The 22,631-nt window shown below is 37.9% G+C and overlaps 1 protein-coding gene across 2 annotated transcripts in view; it reads right to left on the bottom strand.

Moving 5' to 3' along the window:
• il1rapl2 (interleukin 1 receptor accessory protein-like 2) overlaps positions 1–22,631 on the bottom strand; it is a 158,138-nt gene that overhangs the window by 3,242 nt on the left and 132,265 nt on the right. For both annotated transcript variants that reach the window (XM_079479137.1, XM_079479136.1), the window contains exons 6-9: positions 11,705–11,779; positions 2,335–2,464; positions 1,259–1,404; positions 831–971 (exon numbers count right to left, since the gene is read on the bottom strand). In XM_079479137.1, coding sequence (XP_079335263.1) covers positions 831–971; positions 1,259–1,404; positions 2,335–2,464; positions 11,705–11,779 — 492 coding nt within the window. The remainder of the gene's footprint in view (positions 1–830; positions 972–1,258; positions 1,405–2,334; positions 2,465–11,704; positions 11,780–22,631) is intronic.

Here is a 22,631-nt window from a genome sequence, read left to right as displayed (position 1 = left end):
TTCACATCTATTGGACTGTTGTTGAACATACACCAATCTGAACAATACACGTTTGATAAATATAAGGTGAAGATTGACATCAATTCACCTTTTAAAGAAATAGAAATATTGTAGGATCATTGTTTTCTGTACATGTACATGTTCAGTTTTGTCAACGGTCAATGATCAACGTCAATCATTTCATATAGACCAATTTGTAACGGGTGCTGTTGTTTATTAGGGGGCAATTCAGCTTAGCCCAAATAGATCTCACTAACAACACAAGGAAGATATTTTGAAGACAGTTGGTAACCGAACACAATCGGCACCCATTCACTTCTATTGTAGGGACACAAAACGACCTTCTTTCTTCCTCAGAAGAAATTTCTTGAGCGATGTTGTTAACTGGCCCCCGCATTTTCATTTTTGGGTGTACTATCACTTTAAGGTAAGGACTATTTTTCCACCATATTATTGACACCGTCATTGACAATCCCTAAACTGAGAAAATGATAGGATACAAGGATATAATTTAAATAGTTTTCCCCATTTTTGTTGTAAATGTGTTCTGTAATTTTTGACTGTATTTCAAGGTATTGGGACGCAGCTGGCTCGGGCGGCAGAAACAAACTGTAAAATAACGTGTTTTCTCTGTAAAATTACCCTTTCCCCTGTTTTTCTTGTAAATTTGCGTTTTATTTGACGTAAGTGCATACAAATCTTTTTGACATTCTACGTTGAAGATCTGTATCACAAGGTTTCTTTACATTGTAAAAAGAAAGTCAAACAAGTAGAGCGTAAACAGCAACAGAAGTTATGGTTTGGTTGACCTTTTAAAAATGTAAATGTACCGTCATCTGTTTCATCGCTCCCAAAGTGTCGTCTGTAACACAGCATGATCTCCACATTATAGCATTTATAGATGGCTGTGAAGACTCCTAATAACAACATGATGGCACCCAGACCGCCGACCAGCTCCAACCTATACGCATCTACACAAAAACATAACACACACTCGTGAAGACGTATATCAATGTACAGTCACACGATGTCAAGAGAGTGGGCAGAAGAAATTCAATCAATACTGTAATATTGTACACTGTATTATACAAGTGAAATGTGAATGCGTTTAAATCCATTTCAAATGATAACATCCCAATGATCACTGGTCACATGACCATCACCGGACAATCAAATGTGACACACATGTACTTTGCTATATACATCTATAGACCCTTACGGATCTACTGGTGAATCAGCTGATGTTGTGAAAGTTTACCCTTCTTCTGCAGAATTGCACTTGCACTGCTACGGCCGATGTGATTCTCCACATTACAGGTGTAGTTTCCCATGTCCGTCTCCTCCACAGCATCAAAGATCAGAGACAACTCCACCTCCTTCTCCCCCAGAAACTCCCGGACCACCCTGAACACAACACACACACACGTCAGACTCATTATGTATGCACAGAATAGCACACGACACACAGGCCTACGTCTAAATGCATGAAAAACACAACTGGCATAGTACATTTGCCAAAAGGTGAAGCACCCTAAACAGTGTATAAAATGCTAAATACTGCATGTCCACAATCTTAACTGTTGATTGATGTATTATTGACTCATCGAACATGCTCAGCTGGATGTCCACACTGAATCATTTATAAGGACAGAATATTTCGATACGGTCAGACATTTACATATTTATTAATATACAGCAATGAACCACTGACTTAACAATTCGTTGATATACTCGTACACATTTACATACTTTTATAAAGTAAACAGACACATCTTAAAATCCCTTTTAAGCACACTATTGGCTATGCATTAGCCATCGGAACAGAAAGAGTCATTGAGAAAGATGAAACAGACAGAATGACGCGGTTCAAACTACATTTTCAAAATAGCTGAAATACGATAAGATGAACCCATCAAAGACATGCTACAGGTTACTGACACACATAGCACGTGTTCTTTCATGCTACTTTATCTCTGTTCTTCTGTTAAATAAATAACAACTCTGTATCTGTGTCAAACACATTAAATCTTTTTGTGACTTCCGTCACTAGAGGTCTCTGTAGCCTCAGAAATATTCATCTTCCATCATGACGGTCTTTCTTTCCATTATGGTTTACTTGTAGATCACAAGTGCTCTTACATAATCCTGTTTAGGTTTAACACTGAGAACTCATCATTCATCTTTTTACACGTTTTACATGTTGATTGCAGTTCACAATCTCACCACTAGACGAAGCTTAATTTCATACACTGGACCTTTAAAAAGCTTGACATACAGTCTAAAAAGAATTTTACACATTTTAATAGTATACATTTTCAAAGCAAGAGACAGTACCTCACTTCACTTTCTCTTATGTGTCCTTCCAGCTCCTCAACAAACTTATCTCCTTTCATCCAGTAGATGATGGGCCGAGAATCTCCGCTGTAACCAAAGAATGCCTTACAATCTAAGATCAGACGCATACCTTTAAAGAGAAAAACAAGCAAACACAAAGAACAGATTCTAATTGGCATTACATCGACTTCAGCAAGATTTCCCCCCAGAATTCACGAATTCGCCTGCCCATTCAGTCGAACTGATAATGGTAAACAAACTTGGCTTGCTGTCCTTGAAGGGGGCTCAAACACGAGGTTTGGCTCGAGCTCAAAGCCTAACTCCCCCCGTAACAAAACTACAAGGAGGAAGAATGAGAGAAAAATAGGAGGAGATGCCGGAAGAGCTGACGCTGGAGCGGTGCAGAGACTGCCGCTCATATACGGCCTTGATGATGATGAATGTTTAGGCTCCTCTCGAACCACGTTTAGAACTTCATTAAAAAAATGACAGAATATCAGTTTGTGTTTTGTACATCTGATCTTTCAAATGTGTGATTCTCAGCAGAACAGGCTCAAACCCACAGAGTTAACTATACGGATTTTTGAATTAGCCAAAACAATTGAATGACCTTCCTGAATGTTAATGCGTTCTTTTATCCTGCTTAGTGTTTTATATTGAATAGCCTAATGCTTTTTTGTCTTTTCTCTTACCTCCATATGAATTTTTGTCATCTAAAGAACTCGTATGATCAAACCCTGCCTGAGCTTAATCTAAAATTCTGCTTCTGTTTCCATTCCATTCATTTCTTTATGAAGTTTAACATGCTGAATACGAAAATCGCATTACATTTTTTTTTACCATCAACTGGACTTGTGAAGAAACGATTTTTACCTGAGATAAATACATCGTTGCACCATGAAAATGAATGTTACCACAATAATTAGAGCCATTTTTGCCCCACTGCGTAATGTATGCTGATAGCTTAGGTTGTCCCTGAAGCCTCGTTGTGTTCTTGTTGTGCCGCCTGAGTTTGGCCCCATAATCTCTGCTTGCTGCGCCAACAAGTTATGGGCCCAGGAGAGAAGTAGGTAACCGATGGAATCGACTTTGTTTTGATGGAGATGAAAAGAATTACGAACTTTGGGAGACAAAGTTTTTAGGCCATCTGCGACTGATCGGGCTGTAGGAGATTATTTTGCGGGCACCTGCTGCAGATGACGAAGATGATAAAAACGAGGAAGCATATGCTGAATTGATACAATTCTTAGACGACAAAAGTTTGGCCCTTGTAATGAGGGAAGCCGCGGACGATGGAAGAAAAGCTCTGCAGATCTTGAGAGACTACTATGCAGGTAATGGAAAACCAAGTGTAGTAAATTTGTACACAAAATTAACGTCCTTGCAGAAAACTGCAAATGAGACTGTTACAGATTACATTCTTCGAGCAGAGACCGCGATTACGGCACTGAGAAATGCTGGTGAAACTCTTACTTATGGACTGTTAATTGCGATGATTTTAAAAGGATTACCCGATTCGTTCAAACCATTTACTATACACATCACACAAGGTGATGTAGACCTAACTTTCGTAGAATTCAAGACTTAATTGAGAAGTTTCGAAAGCACCGAAAAGTTTCATGCTAGCTCAAGTGATGACAACGTGATGCGAGCGAGCGCATCTACTTCAGGTTTCAGAGGACGACGAGAACGATTTACAGAGGGCGACATAATCTGCTACAGTTGCAACCAAAGAGGACACAAAGCCCAAGCATGTCCGAACCAGCGTCGCAGGGGGCAGTGGTGTGGTTACTGCAAAAGTTTGACACATAAAGATACATCATGCAGGCGCAAAAAGAGAGACAATGTAAAACATGTTAAAGATACAGAGGATGACAACGAGGATGCGTTTGCATTTAAGATAAGTGACTGCCCGATCTACGGATTGCAACGAAAGGGACTGATGGTTGACACAGGAGCGACATCACATATTGTCACCGACATCAGAAAGTTTAAGAAGTTTGATGACAAGTTCCAGTCAGAAAAACATTGCATCGAGCTAGTGGACGGAACCAGAGCCAATGGGGTGGCGCTGAAGCGAGGCGATGCCGAGGTGTACCTGATTGACAGCGAGGGATGTCAAGTGATGACGACGCTCAAGAAAGCCCTGTATATACCATCGTATCCTCAGGACATTTTTTCTGTCAAGGCAGCGACAACGAGTGGAGCCTCGATCAACTTCAAGGAAGGATGTGATGAACTCACTCATAAAGACGGTACCCAAAAAGAGATAGGAGAGCTCCTCAGTATTTGACAGACTATGTGTCTGATATTGATTCTGATGACCAGATTCTGACAAATGTTGATTTTTGTTACAGAGTGTGTAATGTGCCACAAACTTACACAGAAGCTATGAGTTCAGAAAAACCTTGTGTTTGGGCTAATGCAATGAAAGAAGAAATGAACTCTCTTAAGGAAAACGACACATTTACCTTGACCATACTACCAGAGGGTAAACATGCAGTGGGGGGTAGGTGGGTCTACGCCATTAAAAACAATGCAGATGAGTCTGAAACCTATAAGGCCAGATATGTTGCTAAGGGTTATAGCCAGGTACTGGGAGTGGACTATAAGGAGACTTTTTCTCCCACTGCAAACATTGTTTCGATACGTGCATTAATGCAAATAGCTGCACAAAATGACCTTAAACTCCACCAAATGGATGTAAAGACTGCCTACTTACATGCTCCAATAGACTGTGAGATATACATAGAACAACCAGAAGGATTTGAGGTGAAGACAGACATTGATGGAAAACTTGTCTGTAAATTGAACAAATCACTGTATGGTTTAAAGCAGTCAGGAAGAAATTGGAACAAAATGTTACACGACCACCTTACTGAGAACGATTTTCTGCAGAATCCTGTGTATACACCAAACAAACTGTAAAAGACAGGGTGATACTGGTAATTTGGGTTGATGATTTAATCATTGCTGCCAGTAGTGATGATTTGTTGAAAGATGTAAAAGCAATGTTGACTGCAAAATTCTAAATGAAGGATCTGGGAAAACTAAAACATTTCCTAGGTATAGACTTTCAACAGGTGGATGGAGTTGTAACAATGAATCAGAAAAGGTACACTACCAAAATACTGGAGAGATTTAACATGTCAGATTGTAAACCTAGATCAACGCCATGTGAACAAAAACTGGATTTTTGATCCTAAAAAGTACCGTGAGGCAGTTGGTAGCCTGATCTATCTGATGACATGTACAAGACCGGATTTAAGTTGGGTTGTTAGTAAGTTATCTGAATTCATGTCTGAACCAAATGTACAGCACTGGGCTACAGTCAAACAGGTGATGAGGTACTTAAAGGGGACAACCAACTATGAGCTATGTTACAAAAAGAGTGAAGAAAAACTCAAACTTGTGGCATACAGTAATGCTGACTGGGCGTCAGATCAAAATGACAGGCGAAGTACAACTCGGTACTGTTTTAGCCTTACTGAAAGTGGAAATCAAAGAAGCAGCCAACCGTAGCTTTATCTACATGTGAAGCAGAATACATGGCACTGACGGCAACAGCACAGGAAAGCATGTATCTTGTTCAGTTGTTGAATAATTTGGAGGGTAATTGTCAACACATGCCGGTTAAAATCTGGGAAGATAACCAAGGTGCGATTGCTCTTTCAAAGAACCCAGTTTGTCGGCAGAGATGCAAACATGTTGACATACGGTATCATTTCATTCGGTCAGTACTCAATGACGGTAAAGTTGTTATTGAATACTGTCCCACAGAAAGCATGGTGGGAGTTGTTATCGAAGGGCAAACTAGAGAAATTCAAAAGGTTTATGTTTGGTATGTAAAGTTTGAGATATGTTCTCTTTGTGATTTTTTGTATTACTGTACAACATTTTTTTTGTTATGTAATGTTGTAGGAAGAAAAAAAAAAAGAAAAGTAATAGATCATTATTATTATGGTGTTATGTATATGAGAGCAAGTGGGGTGTTAAGTTGTGATAAGTATGCCCTCATATGTTATACATAATCAAGTGTTATTTGAATATGTGATGTGATCTTCCAAAATAAAGACTTCTCTTCCGGTTTAAGATAAATCCGATGAGTGTGAGCGTGATCTGTACCTCCATATAATATAAGATATTGCCGGTTATTATACGCTAGAAATGGCTGCGCCAACAGTATGCATTGTATTGCACCGTATCCAAAGCGTCGATCACATGTGTAAACGTGGATATACTGTAGTCACAGTTAGTGTGATGCTTTATTTCTTGCATAGAAAACAATAGATTTTGACCTTCGCTAATCCATCACTCTCAGTCGTAAAATATCCATCAAGGGCTTTGGTGTAGTAAAGTGTTTCATTTCAAGTGACGGCATACTGTTTCAAAACTGACAACACATGGATTAAAGCAGCCATCTATTAAATATCCAAATGTCTTGTTCTCTTAGATCCACGGTGTGAAATTGCTTAAACTTTTCTTTGAATGCTGACTGAATAGAGAATTATAAATACAAGCAATGTCACGCAGAGCTGATTCAATAAATGACTGGAGTGAACTCACGTCCATTAGTTTCTGTATTTACAGCACTGATTCTCTGTTCTCACACATGTTGATGAGATGCAAATAACGTCTAAAACCCCTTCAGGCTTTTTTATCATCACTAACAGCACAGACAGTGGAGAGCGTTCTGTGTGTCTGCTATTACCGCACATGCAAATGAATGAGGCTGTTTCTGGTTTCAAATCAGAATATTTCTGCAGTAATGTTGAGATGCATTATCCGCTTTGTCTCGGGGTGAAAAAGGGTAATGTGCAATGTTTCGGAGGTTTTATTACATTCTTGTTACCCGGCTCAATGATATCATTTTGCTGCGACATATTCCTCCCGTTGGTGCTAGAAAGTGGCTGAATGAAATGGGGTTTTAAGATCCGTGCGGACATGTCTAAAGGACAAAACACACAACAAGAAAAACAATATGGGTGTTGATATGTATATATAAAGCGGACTGAAAAGAAATGAAAATGATGCACAACATGAAGGTCAGAGCCTCATTCAATTTTAAAGTATCAGAACAGTTACATTTGTATAAATGTTAAAAAAGTGAAGGATAAAAAAAATCACAGCAAAGAAATCGATCAGAAAACAGACCAGACAAAGCTTTTTAATTCTGGATTTCCCTGCCAAACTGAAAAACAGCCAGAATAGATCTCATACTTAAAACAAACAAACAAACAAAAAGAAATCAAAATGCATTAAAATAGGATATTCAAGTAAATGCAGATGGCCTCACATTAGCTCAAAGAACATGCCAAAGATTCACATGATATTCTTATTAACACTGAGATTTTTCACTCAAAGTACCTGTTCTTTTCTTTTATCATATTTCACCTCGAACCGCACATTCACCACAGCGAGAGGGTGATCACATTGTCACGGGGCTCAGGATGTTCATCATATTTAAATAAAGTTTCACTATGACACAACGCTGTCAAATTTGAACATCATGCTGGCAAAAAGCTATTCATAAACGTCACAGAATGTACAAATCATTCGAAACCGCTCATAAATCACTGCAATCCCCATAACAAAAATCTGTTTCGATATTCGGTTCAAATGTACAAAAGAATCCAACTGGCCCCAAAAAAGCATTTGAAAGCTCAAGTCCCATTTAAAAAGACCTGGACAGCATTACATTAGACATCAAATAATAACACAGCATGTCACATTAATGGCCGAGAAACAGCACATTAAAAACATTAAGTATGAATTGAAAATAAACTGATTTATAAACCATTTTATAAAAGCACTTGGCAGTTGTTTTACTAAATTTATTTAAAGAAACTTTTTTTTATTTCTTATTTAAATCGTGGCATTGGATTATAGATCATATATTTTGATATATTTATATTATTCTGTATATATTTTCTTTATTATAAATGTTCCTTGCTTTGATCATTTGTCTCTAATGCAACAATATTCTGGACATTTTAGTTTCCACTTGTGTTTTTTTACTGTGTGAATAATAATACAATGCCATTGATAACTAGACAATTGAGTAATACTGAAAGGTTGAATTGGGTGGTGTGTGGTGTGTCGGAGGTTTTTTCATCGAGTCCGTGCTGTCCAGCAGCCATCACACACACTTAAACAGATTCACTCTCAGATGACCTGTGATCAGGAGGACAAGGTGAAGATCACTGTCACATCTGTGAATCTGAACAGGTGCTATTGTACTGTGAGAGGCTGTCTAGGATGGGAACACAACAAGTTCTTCAGAGAACAAGGATACGCGAACTGCTTACTGCATACTACACTGAATGTGAAGACCCCTTACCCACTCACAAAGCAAATGGAAAAAGATATGAAACGCCATTGACCAAAATATGCAGGAAAATGACAATTTTAGTAACAATACAGCATTGAAAATATCGCAAATCCTACTCTCGAAACCTAACCATATTTCTTAAAGAATATGTACAGTATAAAGAAAAACGTGACAGACAGAAAAGTGCAATCACAATCATTTATGATAATATGATCGCTGAAAATATTATCCTGGTCCATTTCGTAAAAGCGCACATTTCTCATTCAAACACACCTTTTGGAGATGAAGATCGCCAAAGGTTTGGATTTGGTTCTGTTCCTCGCAGTCGAATGGATTCTGGATATATGGATTACATCTGATGAATTCAATGGATTCCTTTAGTGATTATTTCGCGTTTTCTAGTAATTTTATGGAGGTTCTACTGTCAGTCACAGCATGTCAGAGAAAAAGCCTTTCTGGCCCGCAGCAAACAAAGCAAATATTACTTGATAAGTAATTGTTAAACGATTACAGAAATGGGTCACACTTTATATCAACAAACCATTAACTACGACTTTTCGCCTATAAACTCTAAATTTGTTTCTTATTAATAGTTAGTAATGTAGTTGTTAGGTTTGGGTAAGACTAGGGATGTAGATTACGGTCATGCAGAATATGTGCTTCATAAGTACTAATAAACAGCCAATATGCCAATAATAGTCGTGCTAATGGCAACTAGTTAATAGTGAGAATTGGTCCCTATACTAAAGTGTTGATGTTTTATGTGTCGTCAAAACGTTAGTATCGTGAATTTAGTGCGTTTAGTGTTTGTGCAAACGTAAGTAAATGTACGTTTTGAAGAACACCATTTTACACAAACGTTCTCATGAGATCACGTCGTCATGTTAGAAATAAATGTGATTATTTTGCATGTTTAAGCAAAACCTCAGTAAGTATAACAGAGTGGCTATCATGTTTGATATTCAAAAAGGAATTCCGCATTTTATTATTGGACATTTTGCCGTAGAATTGAAGACCATCTGCCTAGAAATTGCTTTAAGATTACAATGTGCCTTAAAAAGAGCGATTCAAACATCCCACAAATATTGCTTAAGAGTTCAAATCTGCTCAGGGATAATAACCGAATTCTGTATATTTGGCAATGTGACAAACGTTTTTTTGTTCAAAAACACAAATGTGACCGCACATAAAACACTTTGAATCAAATATCCTACTAGCCAAGGTCAGTGCTAATTTATTTGGTACGTTTCTTAAAAGAATCTCTTAACATTTATTAGCTTGTGATATCACATATTACTCAGGAGTAACACGCTTGATATTCTGAAAATAGCCCATGCGTGTTTGCTTTGTGTTCTGGCTCTGTTAAGAAGGCCATGGCTTGCTTCCAATAATGTCACTGACGACAGAACTTACAAGGACAAGTTCTGTAATAGACACTTGTGGCCGATGCTTTACTTGCACAAGCCTATATGAGCAAATGGACTTGTCGTCCAGTGCTAAAAAAAGTCATCCTGACATACAGTTACGGTTAATTTATTTAAATAGCACGCAGAGAGATTGTTGACATTTCAAGGACTCTGAAAGTCCATTTCTCGTGTCGACGTGTAGAATAATGTGTTATCATTTAGAGGGACCCGACAGATTAAATGTGCGTTTTGTTCCTGACAAAAGCCCGAGGTTGAAGGAGGAACCTTACAATTGTGCAGACAGAAGTGAATGCTTTCAAAAGAACCAGGGGGAGTTTGAAAGAGGAACACATTGACTGCTCTGGATTGATTGTGTAACAGAGCTAAATGAACACACGGCGATTCACATGAAACACATGTATTTTAGAGCTAAAATAAGGCAGACTGGTGATTCACATTTGTTGCATCTTATAGTGAGCTGATGGATATTTTGGTCAACATCCGTCTCCGGATCCCAGATTAGAGGCTCATAGTGTTTTGCTGTTGTGTATTTATGTATTTCTATACCAGTGCTGTTTTCATGAAGGCACATCTTACAGGTCATGTCCACTGAGAGGGAACGGACACTTTTAGCATGTTGTTAAAATTTTCATGTAACAGGGTTAACACAAGACATGAAGTGGACTCATCCCTGACCGTCTATGTGACAGTACTATGTGTGTAACGGAGCCGTCGAGAGAGACTCCAATGGAACAGTTTTTTTCACCGCGATGTCGGTTCATGTTGGGTCTCAATGGTTCCCAGAATTTACTAGAAACGCATGGAGGTGCAATGCCTATTTCGCCCGTGTTTTCCCCAAGGACTCCAATTCCCATCATCCTCTGCACTCCCTCACCCTCATCATCAGGACTGTATATACTGACTCTGTTTTCCCTTTTCTTGTGTACGCTGATGTTTACCCGTGCCTGACGTGTTCGCGTGTTTATTCAACTGTATAGTTATGATTACTTTGGAAATCTCTGTGGATTCTGTGGGACATCCCGTGACCCCAACAATTAAAATCCTGTCATTTTACATTTCAAACCCGTATACATTTCTTTGATCTGTTGAACACAAGGAAAGTTATTTGGAAGAATGTGACCCATTTTTGGATCTGGGGATTTTGAAAAGAAAATTTGTTTAGCAAACAGTTCTGGAGCACCTCTGACTACCAATTTAACCTTTTCCTACTATGATAGTCAATGATGTCCCAGAAATATCAGTTGCCAAAAATCTATCTTTGTGTCATTTGTACAGGTGTGATGACCAGTAAATGATGACAGAATTGTGGGTGAACTATCCCTTTGATGTAAGGAATTTTTGCGTAAACGCTGACATTTTACATACAAACTGCAGTGATATCCTAAAAATAATACAATTATAAAACATGTATGCTGCAGACCTTTTTACCCAAAGTACGCCAGAGCATGTGTTGTAATGAGTTTCCAGCCAAACCACTAAGCAAGTCAAGAGATCACTTTTCTATTTTTCTGTCGACACTTTTCATCTCTGTGTGTCTGTACACATGTAGCCGTGTCATTGTTTAGTGTAGAAACGGGATGGCATGTTTGTGAGGCTGTGAGGACAAACTTACCAAGCTGGACGTGTATAATGTTGGCTTGTCTCTCTGATGGGAACAAGACTTTAGGTGGTCTGGTCGTAAGAAGTGCTGTGAAACGACAAACACACATCAGCAACGTGACAGTCAATGAAGCTGATTTTTTCCAATAAAGAAATACTACATACTGTAAATACAAATTAAATTCAGTTAAAAACACATTTCAATCGGTTGCATTATACAATAAAGCTATTATTATTGGACATGGTTAAATATGTACATTTCAAATACACACGTACTTGTCTAAACCAGTGAGATTTGCTATTTTGTATATTGATTCGATCAAAGGCTACTGACATTTAAACCTCAGAGAAACATGTGCATAACATTAAATACATGATGTCATTGTAATACGTGAACTAACATCAGTTTTTCCTGCCGTCTGAGAGCCAAACGTGACAAACCATCACACAGCCGTGCACAGTTTATAGATTAGGAACTATTGCTGTGTACACTGTTGTTATTGAGGATATTTGTCAGGGTAAGTCCTCTCCGACTCTTTGCCGTAACCTCTCAAGGGGAGTTTGGGTTCCCCGTGCGCTGTGTAAATGCTTTTCCTCTTGGCCCTGTATAATTGTGTCTGTCTATTGTGCCATAGGAGTGAGAGATGGAGTCGTGACCCTCATCCATCTTGAAGGGGCAGCTGCAGCTTTAGCATGCAAATGAAAGCTATCATTCTTGTCAAGAGAAGACTGGACTGTTCAGCAGGCCACCCTCACTGAGTGAACCCATCCCGCAGCTCTTTATCAACTCCCAAACGCTCCACATCCTACCTCCTCATCCTACTCCACAGTCAAATACTGTATCGCAGTACGCTCAAGACATTACCGTGTCTCACATCCATGGATAACAAGGTTCTATGAATAATACACAAATGAGACACATATTGCACATAAGCACACATACAGTATCGAATGGACAAATACAGAGGATAAAAGGCAAACAAAGAACTTCAGTAACATTTTTCATATGCGGTTGCCGATCAAGATTCCTAAAAATGTTAGACAAACCTTTACTAAGTGTTTTGATCAAGTCCTTTATGCTCTTGTCTATTTCTTGGCCAACAGAAAGTGCATTAAACATCTTGGGCTGTGTTCACATTTGGCTTCTTTTTGGACGAGAAAGGCTTTTTCAGTGGTTATAAATAGCAGCTGGCAATGACTTCGAAGGCAGCGTTTGTGCATGGAGGCAGTTCACAGAAACAGATTTAGACAGGCATCATAGGCAGCGTAACGGAAGTCTATTTAAATTACAAACAGAGAGCTCATTTGCAATTATCACATATTTAAAAAACTAAAATACCCATTTCTGGCTAGAAATAAAAAATCTAATATTAGTGAAAGTGAAAATTAAACTAGCTTATACAAATCTATGCTCCAACATTTTATATTTAGGCGCTCGATCCTGCGCTTGACCAATCGCCTTCCTCGCATGTTCTTTTGGAAACGACAGGTCTCACTTACTCGCTTGTCATTGGTTAGCTGTGAAAAAGCTCCGTGACCTCTAAACTGCAGAAAACGACGCCAGCGCTGGTGTTTAAAAAAGCGCTCAGGAAAATAAACACGTTTTACTCCTTTGGATTCTAATGTAAAACAGATGCCAAATGTGAACATTGAGTCTTACTTTTAAATCAGAGTCGCCCTGACCGGCTCACGAATAACCCGTGTCTGGAGCGAGCAGTCAAAGTACAGACGTCACCATGGCACAAATGATAAGGTGAACCGCAGCGTCTTCCCGTCTTTGAGACCCTTCTTTCACAAGAATACACCAGCTGTCTGCTTATCCTGCAACCTCATGACACGGCCGAGCTGCCACTCCAATGATGACCACCTGACCCTGTGCACCTGGACCTGGATCAGTTCACCATCTGACTTCCGTCCACGCACAGAGGACATCACAACCCCTTCCCTTTCAGTTTGAATAGAAATCTCTCATGATCCACACCGTCCGCTCTCGGGTATCCAACTCCCCATTTCAATGATCTCAAAGCTGTTGAAGGTGATATGTGTGATCGGTCATTTCATTCAGTAGAGTTTATGATCACGTGACGCGCTTTATGCCCATAACTTCAATCAATATTTCTGACTCAATACTTACAGACGGGTGTTATCATTTGAAGGAAGCTTGACTGGCTCTAGGGGTTTCCTTTTATTGTCTCGTCTTATGTCTGCTGTGTTGTGGCTTGATTTGATTGTTTTGTGGATGTTGTTGTGTTGTGTACCTCTGGGTCACTGTGATACACTGTGAATGAATTATGCACTTTACAGCAGCGTGAAACAATGTTGACACAGTCCACCAAGCGCTTCATTCGGAAATCATTTAAAAACTTTATGCATTTCAATATGAAACAAGAGCCTCATAACACAGCCGATTCATTTCTCCAGACTAAATGAATCTAATGTGATGGTAGAGCAAACTTCAGTTAAATGTGATGTGGAAGCATGGAAATAATAACAAGGACATTTTCACACGATAAAAAAAGTGTAAATACTGTATACTTAAATGTATTTGTTTCATCCCATGAATATCTTGTCTTCTGTGTGTTCACTGCAATCTAATCCATGATCTTTACATTATGAGAAACACGAAAATATTCATAACGTCTCACCGGATGCATTAATAGCGTTCTCAATACGACTGTATATGCTTAGATGACTCTATAAGTGATTTTATTTTATGCACAGAAGCACTTGCAGCAGTACGCTGACTCTTAAAAGCAGTCTGGTAGTCCATCACACCGAAACCGGTTTCCATTTTAATGCAGAAAAAGCATCCGACAGCGAGTGTACGGTCTGAGACCCAGACTAATGGTCACCTTGAGTGATAAAAAGATAAAAACATCACAACCTGTGGCCTGCATATATTTCTCTGTGAAACGCAACGGTCGGAGAAAAGCATTAAGAGTTGAAGTCGTGGAGGAAGATATTTCATTGGTGTCAGAGGTTTATGTCAATGACATTCTGGTTTGCTAAAAAACGCATTTCTCGGCCTTGACTTCTGAGTATACCCGAGACGAGGGTTAATTACAAGACAGTTTAATCTCCATTTAAGAAAACGTTATGAGGAGACTAAATAGAAACTCCTACGTAAAGGCCTGACACAGATGCACTGCGGCGGCAGAAAATAGCCGATGAAAAGCTGCTTACACAACGTGCGGGGCGGCCTCCGGAACATCTCCCATCCAACTGAACTATCAGTGCTTACTTGAGCGTATGTGGGATGAGCAGCTCTGAGAATATGTATCCTAAATCCATTTAAGACCAGAAATGCTTATTGGATCTCAAACCTAACCAAAAATAAAACCGTGCCAGAAAAACAGCCATCACCCTAGTGGATGTGAAGACGGTTGAATCTCAAGGATATCCAAAGATCAGCATCTATCGCTTCACACTCATTTCATCTACTCTCAGATCATTTCTACTGTAAAGTTTTCCCCCAAGGTTTATATGATTTTTACATTTCTAGCCGCCAGTTCTTTTCTCCCTGAGCCAGCACACACATCTACTGCCTCTCCAACTCCTCAATGTATCATTAAAACAGCCTTTAGCTCTTTTATTACCTGCTCATTTTACTTGAATGACCCATGAATAAAACATTCACAATGTTTCAACTCTCATGCAAAAAGAGTTTTAGAAAAGGGGCACGCGACATGAAATATAAATAATGTGCTTACTGTGGTTTGTGAAATGTTTACTGATTTCAGTCGTTTGCCGATGCATTTACGACTGCTGATACATTATGGGATACATATTTGAAACAATGAATCTCTCATTAGAGACATATTTTCAGTGTGCATCCATGCATATCTCTATTTATTAATGAAAATAAATCTGAAAAATAAACAAAAAGCAATTGCAAAATGTACATGTTTTGATAATCAATACTTCATAATTCACAAATGTAGTGATTGGCATGAATTTTTTTAATCTTGAAAGCACAAAAGGTTTATCACACGACATTGCAAGGCTATTATAGTTTATTATATGTTGAAGACCTTTCTGTATATTGAAATCAAATAAAATATTGGCCTAAAAGATTTTAAATAAAACATCTTTAATGTTGCTCAGAGTGAACTGTAATAAGTTATAAGCACTCAAATTATAATAATAAAATAAAATAATAACAAAATAGCTCATAATTAACTAAAATTAACATAAAAAACCAAACTATATATAACTCTGGCATATACAGTTATTGCAATAATAATCAAATTTACCAAAATTCTAAATAAGTAAAATAATTTTCATCTTAACTGAATTTTATCTTCATTTAATCTTCATGAACATCAGCCTAACCAATAAAAAGTCTTCAGTACTTTTAAAATAATGAAGGTAAAACTGATTGTTGCCATACAGTCGCATAATTGTTGATAATTTTTTAATGTTTAAAGTGTGTCTGGTTAATAAAATGGCGTCACTCATATGTTGTTTGTATAATAACATAACTGTGGTTAATTCATAATCAACAAAAGTGTTTTATTAAATAAACTTCACCTGCTATATAATACAATATTCATTTCAATGCAATTGACAATTTACAGAAAAACCTGTTTGTATTGGATATATTTAGCCTCACACATTTTATTATTATTAAGTAGAATGTCCTGTTAAGTGCACTTAAATCATGTTTTTCTGAACATTTTCAGATTTTCATGTGATATTGGAGGTTTCTCAAATCTTTCACGTGCTTAATCTGATGTTTAGATGACATTGTCCTTTACTTTGCTGTAAATTCACAATCACGTCATGATGATGTAGTAAGCAAAATAACATTTATGCAACTATCACAGATATGAGAAAAAAAACGTACAACAAAATATTCACTTTTGTCATGTCAATGGCTTGCTGTACATGACTTTGTCTAAAGAAAGAGGTCAAAAAGCCTGAAAGGAATCGCCCTTGCCTGCCAGGATAAGACGCTCCAGCACTTCATAGCATGAAAGAGCCCGAGAGACCAGCAGAGATTTGGGACAAATTGGTGTAGAGAGCAGGAGAGCTGCGGCACGTCACTCAGACTGAAAGGATTTTCATTCGTGGAAAACTCGCAGAACACTTTAAAAGTCCTCTGGGATAGCAGCTCTTTTAAAAAGACAAGTCCAAAGAGGCTGCAAGGCTGTGAAGTGAGCCGGGGCTCCGTCTGAGCACAGATGTAATCTAAATGAAAGGGGATCATCTTAGTTCTGCTATGTTCATGCTAAAGAAAGAAAGAAAAAACCCTTCTGGTCTATTATTTATTACATTATTATAAGTCCATTATTCCATTATTCAACATAACATAAGTGATAAGTGTATTGATAAGAGTACATGCAGAATATACGATGCTTTGTGTGTATATGTACACAATACTTAAAGCTTCTTATATTCTACATGTTCTATGCACATGAATTAAGAAACCTTGATTTTTTTATTATAGAAAAAGTCACTGGAAAAAATCAGACATCCATTAAGTCTCCAAAGATCACTGACCAATTAAGAACACTTTTAAATAAGTGGTCATCTTAATTTAGAAATGCAACGTGGGAGAAAAAATGTAGATGGGAACTTGAATAAGACACATAAATACATATGAGCGATGTGAAACTCTGTGATAAGCCTGATTCCATTGAATCTTCTTTCTGGTATATTTGACCATAGCCTTACCTTTAGAATATGAATGAGGATTCGGCTTTGACAGCTAGGGATACAGCTAGGCAAAAAGTGACCAGAGCAAATCTGAAAGCACAATCAAAGGGACCAAAACAAACCAAAGCCCCCAGCATTCTGACTCGGACGCTTTCTTTTATTCAAAAGTGGTTTCTTAAGGAAAACTAAATCTAAAACACTCTTCCACAGTTAAACGCAGACATGTGGAAATGAATGAGATCCAGATACCGCTCGCAAAGCAGCTCTTAAACCCAAATTACACACTGACAGGTCTTAGTTTGTAACACTAGAAAATAAAGTAATAAGAAACCAAACCCAATTTATTTTTGTAATTGATAACGTTAATAGGAACTCCAGGGTGATTTGGGGGAAGTGAAGGTGATTGACAGAAAACGCTTCGAATGATACTGTTACACTGATTTAATCACAAATAACACCATCTTTATTTCCTTGTAAGATTGAATAACATTACCACAGAACCACCTCACTGTAATCCTATAATCCGGCATTATACTTGTAAACTATAATCGACTTGGTTTTGAGAATGTTAAAATAGTCGATAAATCGACAATATTGCTACAAAGCCGAGGTATCCTCAAACAACACAAATGCATTGTTGTTAGGCAATAGCAAATGCCATCTACAAGTTTATGCATTTGGTGATATTCCCAAGAGCTGGAAGATGGTCATAATAACATTTATTTTCCAATCTGGCTGTTCTTTAGAGGCTCCATTAAAGCCTCATTAGTGTACAACCTGTTGTGTCGAAGGTTATTGAAGGACGTGTCCTTTTAGATTACGGTCAATGCTTCAGACCTATTATCCGACGGTAGGGGTGTGACGAGACACTTACCCACGAGAAGAGACACGAGACTGAGTTGACGAGAACGAGAACGAGACGAGATTTTTAGACGTTTTTGAAGAAAATCCTCGAAATTGTGACCATATAGGGAAAAATAGTCTCTTCACCTTAAAAACACAAACAATTTAGGCATTATAAAATCAACCTAAAAATTAAACTTCTATTTTTATTAATTATATTACGCAGTAATAAACAATATGTAAACACTGAAAAATGTTTTATCACAAGCTCAACTGACTTTTTGTAAAGAGCTAAAAGCTCCGTAAATATTTTTTGAGGTCGCACAGGTTAAATTTAGAGAACAATTGGTCACAATTTCGAGGACGTTGTGTTCTCGCGAGACCAATCGGATCTTGTCACACCCCTATCCGACAGTAATAGTTAACTGCTTCTGTTCAGGGAAGGTTAACTGTAAATTGGGTTGGGGACAAATTAGATCCACATTGTTAGGCTGAAGGGAAATCCTTTGACAAGTTTCATCTTTGATCCTTATTGCAAAGCTGTCAGAGTTCAACTGTTCACAAGGCACTTAGTACTGTAAGTGGACAGAATCTTATGAGAAGCTCAGAGATTAAAGGTGAATAGAGAACCATCAGCAGCTCCTGGCTGTGATGTGGGTATACCCCAGGGAGCTATTATGGACCCTCTCATATTCAGTCTTTATATTGACACAGTCAGTAATGATTTCATTTTTTTCACTGTAACGCTAAAAATCGAGAGGCTACAGTTATTTATTTTATAAAACAGTTACAACACAAATATTATAAAATGATTGGGATATGATATATAACAGGAATAAATAATGTCATACAGTGTTTACAGATATAAAGGAATGATATAGAATTCATCTTACGTTCAGTTACAGTTTTCATTTTAAAATGGCGGAATTTAGGACGTCCACCAATGCATTTAATTTTCATGTGAAACTGCAGACTGAGGGCCCTTTACCTCTTTTTTTTTTTGCTATGTTTGCTATAATACGAAACATCCTCTGAAATAATGGGTTATAAGTATCTGATGTCACAGGTAGTTTGTATCTAAAGTAAAATGTAACATTGACAAGCGCAGCAAGTTAAACATTTCTCAGCTCTCTGCAACTTTAAAAACTTCAAAAAACAAGCTTCTTCCCCGTATTGACATCTTAATCTACCGTTGAACAACAATCAAAAGGAAAAATTAATGAACAACCCATATTTTATTATTAAGGTTATTTTAATGATTAAAAATAATTTTGTCAAAACAGCTAGAACAAAACTCAAAGCGTCTGTCTCAAAGTTTCACCCTCTTTGATGCAGGTTCTCTTTAGGGTCGTCGGCAGGAAAGTTTTGTCAGAGCAGACAAAGAGAACATCAATCAGACGTTGTTTTGTCTGCGTGTTTCCAGCTGTGTGCTGATGGGAGTGGACGGTGATAAATTGTGTTACCTTGTCGCCTGTCGAGGGGGTTTATCCTCATTACATTAACCGCTTTACACGAGCTCATCTCCTGCAAAACGCTTTTCACTGGAGGACTACAACAAATGACTCCATCACCAGAGAGACAGTTTAGCATCAGGATTGTCTCTTAGACGTTTTACAACCTTACGTACATAAAAAAGTCATGGCAAGCATTACTCTGTAAAAAGATTCTGTGGATAAAATTTACCAAATATATTCGAAAGAACTAAGGCCTTGCTTTTTGAATTTGAGTTCAATCTGAAGCCGTCTCTGAATGAAATACAACAAAATATATGAACCAAGTCAAAGTTCACATTTACATCGTTCTGTTTGAATAGCAGCTGAATAATATTGCTTTACATGTTAATACGTTCTATGAGTAGACGTCATGTATTAGTGTTGTTAGAGTTGGAGCGTAATGTGGAGGTCATGATACTGAGCTTGAAGGTCAATAGAGACAGGATGATATATGTGTGGTGTGCATCTTCTTCCAGGTTTTATCAGAAAATTAAAGGTGAAATTATTTTAGATGAGCAGCTAATTTCTGTCTGTCTGTGAGTGAAAAATGAGACGGCGGTGCAGCCATTAGACTTGTGTTATCAGCAGACTGCAGTTCAGACAGAAGCAGATGACTCTTCATCATACTGTACTGGATGTTCACTGCAGGTAGAGTTAACACCGCTTACTCGTATGAAATTATATCAGCATATCCCACAACACTAACTAGCCTCGTAAGATCAGCAAAAAGACCAACTTCAGAAAGCAGGTCCACATCCTAAATATCAAACTTAAGCTTGATTTGCATTTCCCTGAGGATACAGCGGCTTGCAGGGTAGCGAAGGGGTTTTACGCTTTGGTTCTGCGTAAATGAAATGCTGAATCTGAGCTTTTGTGCAGGAATCAACACTTGACTGTGAATTTGACTAAACAAGATTTCAAAATGAAGCCCAGCAGGAAAATGTGGAAGTCTTCGCTCTTTATTTAAATATAATTTAAAGATGCATCAACAAATTGTATTTATGTTGGCTAGGGGTTCTTGGAGTGTAAGCCGAAGCTCAGGTTTGAGGAGAATTTAAGGAGGCTTGGCCCAAAAATGACAAAAGCTTATTGAGTCAAGAGGAAAAGGATCAACTTAGATAACAGATTCAACTGTAAACCATATTTCCTGTTTATTTTTTCTGACACACTTTATTTGCCAAAACAGTTTGTCTTATAAATACCCAAACGTTTTGTCCATTGTAACCTCATGTTTTTATGGTTGCGTGTAACCCCCCAATCTGCCCACCACACATCACTTCTGGTCACAACTTTATATGTAATATAAAATATGATAAAATATGCAAATAGATGTCAGAAGAAAGGATAACACTTTACAATAAGCTGCTATTTGTTAACAATTAGTTAATGCATTAGCTAAAATGAACGAACAATGAACAACACTAATAAAGCATATTATTAATGTTAGCATATCACGAGGCTGATACTCTTATGTTCCCTAGAACCTACATATTCCTTGTATAACCAGATTTTTCTCATTTGCAGTTTTTTTTCACAGTGTGGAAGATATATTCTCTAAAGCCCATTAAAACACTTTAATAGAGGTCACTTAACTGTACATACAGATAATTGCATTCATGTGCACACCGTACAGAGGTTACAAGAGTCATTAAGTTACGCCATTAACATCAAAATGCAGATTACGCTTTTAAAACGTTCATACGCAGTTGCAGTACAGTAACCTGGAATGAAAAGTATAATAGGAAAGCGCTGAAGTTCATCACTTTATTAAAGTCGCAAAAGGTAATACAGCAAGGAAACCTTAAACCCTGTTACTAAACCATATGCTTTTGTGTCTTTGTTTCTTTATGTGTATATCTTTCTAATCAACGTGTATCAATATTCGTCACGTTTCACACTCATGAATTGAGAACACATTCACATTCTTCTGTAGAGGGAGTGACGCACATTTATTATGTGGGGACCGATAAACTCTCCCAAAGACGTGAACTATGAGCGAAAGTACAAACTCTCTATTTCAGTATTCACCTTTCACACGCAGTGAATGGAGCTCACATCAGCCCGTACGAAGTGCATTGTGTTCTCAGCACCATGAGGGATGCTGTTTGGCACAATAAGAAGTGAAACATCCAATCAAATTTGAGTTTTATGAAATGCTTTTTTGGCAGTCTTGACTCTAAATTCCCACAGAGCCGTATCGCCCTCTCTGTCCATCTGTTATTTCCATCTCACTAATTTCAGCTATAAAGATCTCAATATTCTGCACACATTCTGCCTGTATTTGACTTTGACGCTATACAAAGGGGCTGCTTTCATTTGATTGCCTTTCAAAATAAAAACCCACGCCACCACACCACTTCCCTTAAATCCATACAGAGTCTTTTAATAAAATGACAATAAGATAGGCGAGATGGTATGGGGCGGGGGGTTTGTGGGTCATGTACAGCAGTCTAGATGACAGTACTGTGTACTAGATGTCAAATATCTCTGTAAAATATAAACAATTTACTAACTTATTTAAGACATAAATGTAAGAATTTATTTCGAGGCAAAAAAGTAGATATAGAGTGTGACCGAAAGAAATCCTGATTTCATCTGACTTGCTGTGTGTGCGCGTGCGCGCGTGTGTGTGTTAAAGAGAGTCATGAGATGTTAATGAGAACTTTGTAAAGTCTTTATTTGCACACACAGTTGTGCTCAAGAGAGACTCTCATTAAGTGTGCAGTAGTGTCACTTTGGACACAGCACAGCCTGTCAGACGGGGAATAAAATCACGTGGAAATGTATTCATGTGTTTCATATAGTATGAGATTTTGATGAAAGAAACACAACCATGACAACGACGGTAAAATAATTACAGTTTGAGTCCTGTCAAGAATAGGTGCCGCTTATATTTCACCCTGGACTGGAAAAAGAAATCTTGAATGAAGAAAATGAAACCTGTTT

This window comes from Barbatula barbatula (genome assembly GCF_947034865.1).
Source record: "Barbatula barbatula genome assembly, chromosome: 18".
NCBI classification, from domain to species: Eukaryota; Metazoa; Chordata; class Actinopteri; order Cypriniformes; family Nemacheilidae; genus Barbatula; species Barbatula barbatula.
The sequence above is the reverse complement of the archived record's forward strand: the minus strand, read 5'-3'. Positions and strand labels throughout refer to the sequence as shown.